Here is a 6849-nt window from a genome sequence, read left to right as displayed (position 1 = left end):
ACTGCCTTTGCTTGCATGTCAAGCATATAATTGATTGCTTCAACTGGAGCCTTTAAGTAAGAACCATCCTCTGTTCCATTTAGTGAGAGAGGCATAGTTTACTAAATGTCAGGTGGGAAACAGTAGAGCAAAGCCAGAACTGAAATTCTCATGCCAAAATCTCCAAGTGTAACTTCCCCACCCCCCCACCCCCATCGCCCTGGGGCTCTTCACTCTGCTGGTCTCCCATTGTCCAACCCATACTTGAATGTGGTGTTTTGGGAATGGGTCTCCCCAACTCTGGGCTGGCCAGCATGCCCTCCTAAACCATTTGACTTTGATGTTGTGTCTCCAGAAGGTACGGTGAATATTGGATCTTTCCCCCTCTCATCCAGCTCCTTCCCCCTCCCTCCCCCCCCCCAGGATTCATGGCAGGCTGGCATCAAGCAATAGCAAGCACAGGCCTAAGATGGCAGTTCTGATACTAATATAATTTGCAAACGTGGTGAATATCTGTGGCTCGGGTGTACAATGAGGGTGAAGGCTCATCCTCTGAGCTTGTGGGTTGGTTTCTGAATGTTTTGTTAGCAGGCTAGGTGACCTCTTCAGAAGAGTTCCCCAACCTTTTGGGCGCCAGGGGCCAGTTCCGTGGAGAGAGGTTTTTCCACCGACCGGACGGTGCATGGTTTTGTGTGCTGCCTGCATCCCACGGATGGGGCTTTCCTTGTTTGTGCGGACCGGTACCGGTCCATAGACTGGGGGTTGGGGACCCCTGGTTTAGGGGATGTCAGTGCCAGCTTTTATAAGGGCTTTAGGTGTGGATGTGTCACGTGAGGATCTTGTGATGGGTGATGGGGATGTTACATCTGATTAGAGTCATTGGGAGGTGAACTGCTGGTGGGGGGGCTTGCGTGAATTGGTTAAGGGTCGGCGCCATCTCTGTTTGGCTATTTGGATTCTGAGAGGTTTGTAAGCTGGTTGTAATCTCTGCCCACACTGACAACAAGCAACACTGGTTGGATTGGAGCAACACTAAAATCAGCAGCCACGCTACCACCCGCCATGCTCCTGAGTTCATTGAAGCCTGGCACTCCACAAGCAAGTCCTTCAACAGACACGTTGTCCTACAACCAGCCTCAGTAATATGGTTAGTGTAAGTAAAAGCACATAATAATGTTAAAGGTTTATGATCTTGTGGGGACACATTATTAGCCATCCAGGGCTCCAGGTTGGACACACCTAGGCTGAATCATCCCATATTCATCTGAAGAAATTGGAAGCATTTAGTTTGGAACATATTTTACTATCAGAGAAATGATGACAAAGAATCCGGATAGGATGCCCAAAGTTAGTTCCTGCTTTGCCTGGCTTTTAGGCAAATGTGCAAAAAAAACCCCAACAAAACAACATTTAGGCAAATGTTCGAAAGGGCATTTACATGTCTGATGTGACAATGAGTAGATGACATAAGGCATCTGACCTATCTTCTTGGACATGGGATGGCCCCAAAGTCAATGCAAGCAAGCTGAAGAAAAAGTCAGAAGAAGACCTCCAAGCGTTCTTGGAACTTGCCTGCTCCAATTTTTGTCTGAAATATATAGATTTTTTTTCCCAATTAGACATCAGTTCCCTCGGACAATAAGTCTGCACCACAAAAGGCCACAATATGGGGAGCAGAATCAGCTCGGAGTCTAAAGATTCGATGAAACGATCACGAGAGCTTGAAAAAAGACTTCAGGAAGATGCAATCAAGGATTCTAGGACCGTCAAGTTACTGCTGTTGGGTAAATATAGATATTTACATTTTGACCTTCAAATTGCTTTGCCCACAGCTAGTCAGAGCTGCTTATTTTAAAATCTTGTGGGGCGGAAGAAGGAAAGGTTTATAAAAAAGTAACGTGCAGATGCGTTGCAAATCATAAATCTCATATTAGTTTTTTTCTGGGGGGGAAACAAGAACAACTGATGGAGGGTTGTGATTTTGCTTTTAAATTGAGAACTGCAATCTAAAATGCTGTGAAGGTCCAAACTGCAGAGGGAAGTGTGAATAAGGATAGGTTTCCTCAAAAACTGGCCACTGGGTTATATGCACTGAAGTCTCAGGATCTATTTGCTGAAGCAGAAATCTGCACAAAAATGAATTCGAAAAGTTACATTTGAAATCTGTGTGAGAGCCCGGGCAATGGAACTAAGAAATTTGCTTCTTTGGTTTATTTTGCTTGCTTTCTTTTTAACTCAGGTTTGGGAATGTCAATTTGCAACATGTCTTGTGGCCTAGCAGGTGAATTATTTGATAAGGAAATAATCTAAAAAATAAATAGTGAACTATGTTAATGCATGAAATGTGTGTCTTTCTGTGTGTGTCATCTCTATATCTTTTAAACATATGACTAAAACATACGAAGAATGATTGCAAAAATTGAGTATGTCTAATCTAGTGAAAAGAAGGACTTGGGGGTGACATGGTAGCAATCTTCCAATATTTGAGGGATGGCCACAAAGAAGAGGGAGTCAAGCTGTTCTCCAAAGCACCTGAAAGCAGGACAAGAAGCAACGGATGGAAACTAGTCAAGGAGAGAAGCAACCTAGAACTAAGGAGAAACTTCCTGACAGTTAGAACAATTAACCGGTGGAACAACCTGCCTCCAGAAGCTGTGAATGCTCCAACACTGGAAGTTTTAAAGAAGAGACTGGACAGCCATTTGTCTGAAATGGTATAGAGTTTCCTGCCTGAGCAGGGGGTTGCACTAGAACAGGGGTGTCAAACTCACAACCTCACATGACGTGTCGTGACGTATCGCAACTTTTTCCCCATTGCCGGCCATGCGGCGGGCACGGTTTTGGCGTGACGCATCCAGCCCGTGGCCAACAGTTTGACACTTCTGAACTAGAAGATCCCCAAGGTCTCTTTCAGTTCTGTTATTCTGTGAATGGTTTATCTGATGAATAGTAGAAATATTAGAACTTTCTGAATATTTTTTACAATACTGATGAGACTCTTTCGACCCGTTCAATCAAACTTGGGTTAAGCCGGGCCTCTGTTTGCCTGTTAAAAATACAAACTGCAGTGGAAAGAATTTAGCCCGTGAGATGTGCCTGCTCTGATGGAATCGCATGACAACATTTGTCAAAGTTTCCTTGCCATCCCCTGACAAGGGTGGAATCATTCAACCGAATGCCCTTCACGTTCTAAAAATGCCAGCAGGTTACGTAAAAAGACAAACAGAGGCAGGCGAACAGGGGGACAGGTGCAATTGTGTTTTAAAGCTACAAGAGCTTTCGGAAACAGACGATTCCACATTTAAGAGTTATAGAATTGCAAGGGGGGGGGAGGCTTGGAGGGTATTTAATGGAAACCTTTCGAGAGCCAAGAGACGGCTTCTGTCCGAAGATCTCCAGTGAGCGAAAGATTGCAGTTGCTTTTTTAAACGATTGTTTGATCATCCCCATGCATTTAGCCGTGAAGGTCTCCAAACCTTTTAGCCAAAAATATCCTCCCCGGTGGCTTAAATTAGACCTAGTCTGATCTTTTGGGATTGCGGAGAGTAAATTCTTCCAGAAGGGACAGAGAGATTGGAAAAAAAAATGTCCAAATGACGAAAGCAGCGTTTGCACGCTCACTACACAAGCTCTGCCTTTTCTGAACAGGCAGGAGATGTCACAGCAGATACACAAAAGGGGCAGAGCTGTTGCCGTGACAACATAATGACAGAACATTTGTCATGGGCTGCGCCCCCTCCCTCCTTGAACCTTGGTTTCATCCATCAGTTTCTAGGTTTCCACATTAGAAGGTCTTGTTTCCCAAATGGACTTATAATAATAATAAAGTTGGACGGGACCTTGGAGGTCATCTAGTCTGACCCCCTGCTCAGGCAGGAAACCCTATACCATTTTGGACAAATGGCTCTCCGGTCTCTTCTTAAAAACTTCCCGTGTTGGAGCATTCACCACCTCTGGAGGCAGGTGGTTCCACTGGTTAATTGTTCTAACTGTCAGGAAATTTCTCCTTAGTTCTATAATAATGATGGTGATGATGATGATGATGATGATGATGAAAGGGACCCTGGAGGTCATCTAGTCCAACCCCCTGCTCAGGCTAGATACCCTACCATTTCAGACAAATGGCTGTCCGGTCTCTTCTTAAAAACTTCCCGTGTTGGAGCATTCACCACTTCTGGAGGCAGGTGGTTCCACTGGTTAATTGTTCTCACTGTCAGGAAGTTTCTCCTTAGATTTAATCTATTAGATCTCTTCCTTTGTTCTATTGCCAGGATCGCATTTGTCCTGGGTGCTTACAAACCACTGTTTGCTCGTTCAGTTTCCAAAAGCAAGCCATCAAGGCACCCATGCTTTGGCTGGGTCGCTGTGGAGTGTGACGGGATTTCTAGGCTGAGGATGACTAGCCTGAAGTTATCCAGATGTCTCCCTGTGGAAAAATCCTACTTGGTCTTGGGAGATTTTATTTTTTAGGGAAGGTGAACAACAGAACTCACGGTCCACTAACAGGCGCAAGTAAAAAATTATTAGTTGTGCTCTTTCTAGCCAGGCTTTCAAATACATTTGGGTCAACCCAGTCTCCGAAGAGCCTGAAGGGAGGACAAGAAGCAATGGGTGGAAACTAGCCAAGGAGAGAAGCAACCTAGAACTAAGGAGAAACTTCCTGACAGTGAGGACAATTAACCAGTGGAACCACCTGCCTCCAGAAGCGGTGAAGGCTCCAACACTGGAAGTTTTCAAGAAGAGGTTGGACAACGATTTGTCTGAAATGGTATAGGGCAGGACAAGAAACAACGGCTGGAAACTGACCAAAGAGAAAAGCAACCTGGAATTAAGGAGAAAAGTTCCTAACAGAGGGAGCAATCAACCAGTGGAGCACCTTGCCTCCAGACAGTTAGAATAATGGTGGAATGGCTTCTCTTTAGGTGCTCCATCACTGGAGGCTTTCCAAAAGAGATTGGACAACGATTTGCCTGAAATGATTATAGGGTTTCCTGCTTGAGAAGGGGGTTGGACTAGAAGACCTCCAAAGTCCCTCCCAACTCTGTTATTCTGATCTATTCTATTCTATTATCCGTACCGTCATCCTCTAGCTTTCCATGTATGTTGCATGTACATGATTTTTTTTTGCAGGTGTTTCTGCTCCATAGTACAAACAAAATTACTGGGGATCAGTTCTGTCCCCTCAAAAGTGCATTGAAACAGGGGTGGGTTTCCTGTTTTGCCAAGCTGCAGGTGCAAAAGCGGAATGTTGACAAAATGGTCATCCTATCTATGAAATTAGCCACCGCAAAATAATTATGATAAATTGCACATTCACCGAGTTGGAAGTTGATGCGTTCTGGATCATGCGTTCTTTGTTTTACCTCAAGGGATGCTTTCCAAATGACTGATGCTTTCTTGTTATCCATCTGAGGGGCAAATTGCTTACATGTAAAACATGCAGATGTTTGGACAGACAAATCAATGGAATATTTAACAGCAACCAGAGCATGCTGTTTTGACCAGAGATACACCTAAGGGAAGACAGAAATTCAAATTAAGATTTCAAGTAGCTTTTCAAACCCTGGCTAAGAGGAAATCTGTTGAGCCAATAAAAATTATAGCTCAATTTAAGACAATTTAGTTCAAGTCCGTATGTCATATTTACACTTGTTTTCTTTCTTGCAGGAGCTGGTGAATCAGGCAAGAGCACTATTGTGAAACAAATGAAGTAAGTCTATCAACATTTAGGTCCCTTTGGGTACAACTCTGTTGTGTTCCCAACATAGAATAGAATGGAATGGAGTGGAGTGGAGTGAAACGGAACGGAACGGAGCGGAGCGGAGTGGAGCGGAGCGGAACGGAACGGAACGGAACAGAACAGAACAGAACAGAACAGAATAGAATAGAATAGAATGCAGAACATAGAATAGAATAGAATAGAATAGAATAGAATAGAATAGAATAGAATAGAATAGAATAGAATAGAATAGAATAGAATAGAATAGAATAGAATAGAATAGAATAGAATAGAATAGAATAGAATAGAATAGAATAGAATGCAGAACATAGAACAGAATAGAACAGAATAGAACAGGATAGAATAGAATAGAATAGAATAGAATAGAATAGAATAGAATAGAATAGAATAGAATAGAACAGAACAGAACAGAACAGAACAGAACAGAACAGAATAGAATAGAATAGAACAGAACAGAACAGAACAGAACAGAACAGAACAGAATAGAATAGAATAGAATAGAATAGAATAGAATAGAATAGAATAGAATAGAATAGAATAGAATTACAGGATAGAATTTGCCTTCGTTTAGACACAGGGACTCAGGGCAGAAAACATCCTGCAGCCAAGAAGGATTTACACCCATTTGCACTACTCAGGTGGCCCTGAGGACACAGTGTAACCTACAACATAAGCCGCCCTGAGTCTTTGGAGAAGGGCGGGATATAAATGGAATTAAAATAAATAAATAAATAAATAAAAGAAGGCAAATGACCAGCTGTCTGCAAGGAGCATAAATCCTTCCATTCTTTACCATCCAGTCAGAGCTGAAGAAGCTTCTCGGATGAGCAAAGCATCTTCAAAGAAAAACAAGAAAGTCCAGTTGCCTCCTGGGAAAAAAAAGCACCTTTGGGACAGTTCGTTCAAAACCAATTACGCATCCATAATTTGATGTTTGATTGCAATCTAGCTAGTTTCCACTTCTTTTACACCCCAGAGGTGGTCTTGTTTTTCATTCTCGTTCTTCTAAGAGCTGCCATCTTTTTGATTTATTTATTTTTTATTTGTTTTGGCAGAATCATCCATAAACATGGCTACACTGATCAGGAATGTCAGGAGTATAAATCGGTGGTTTACAGCAACACACTGCA

At 42.9% G+C, this 6849-nt stretch overlaps 1 protein-coding gene across 1 annotated transcript in view; it reads left to right on the top strand.

Annotated features, from left to right (window-relative positions):
• Positions 1-1645: 1645 nt before the first annotated feature.
• Positions 1646-6849, top strand: part of GNAT3 (G protein subunit alpha transducin 3) — a gene marked incomplete at both ends in the record, with an annotated part of 11793 nt that continues 6589 nt past the window's right edge. The window contains 3 exons of the mRNA XM_081330347.1: positions 1646-1763; positions 5647-5689; positions 6775-6849. The exon at positions 6775-6849 is cut by the window's right edge and continues 67 nt beyond it. Of these exons, the coding sequence (XP_081186473.1) occupies positions 1646-1763; positions 5647-5689; positions 6775-6849 (236 nt within the window). The remainder of the gene's footprint in view (positions 1764-5646; positions 5690-6774) is intronic.

This window comes from Vipera berus, assembly GCF_964194415.1.
Source record: "Vipera berus genome assembly, chromosome: 6".
NCBI lineage: Eukaryota > Metazoa > Chordata > Lepidosauria > Squamata > Viperidae > Vipera > Vipera berus.
Note: the sequence above shows the minus strand (reverse complement) of the source record. Positions and strands in the feature narration are given on the sequence as shown.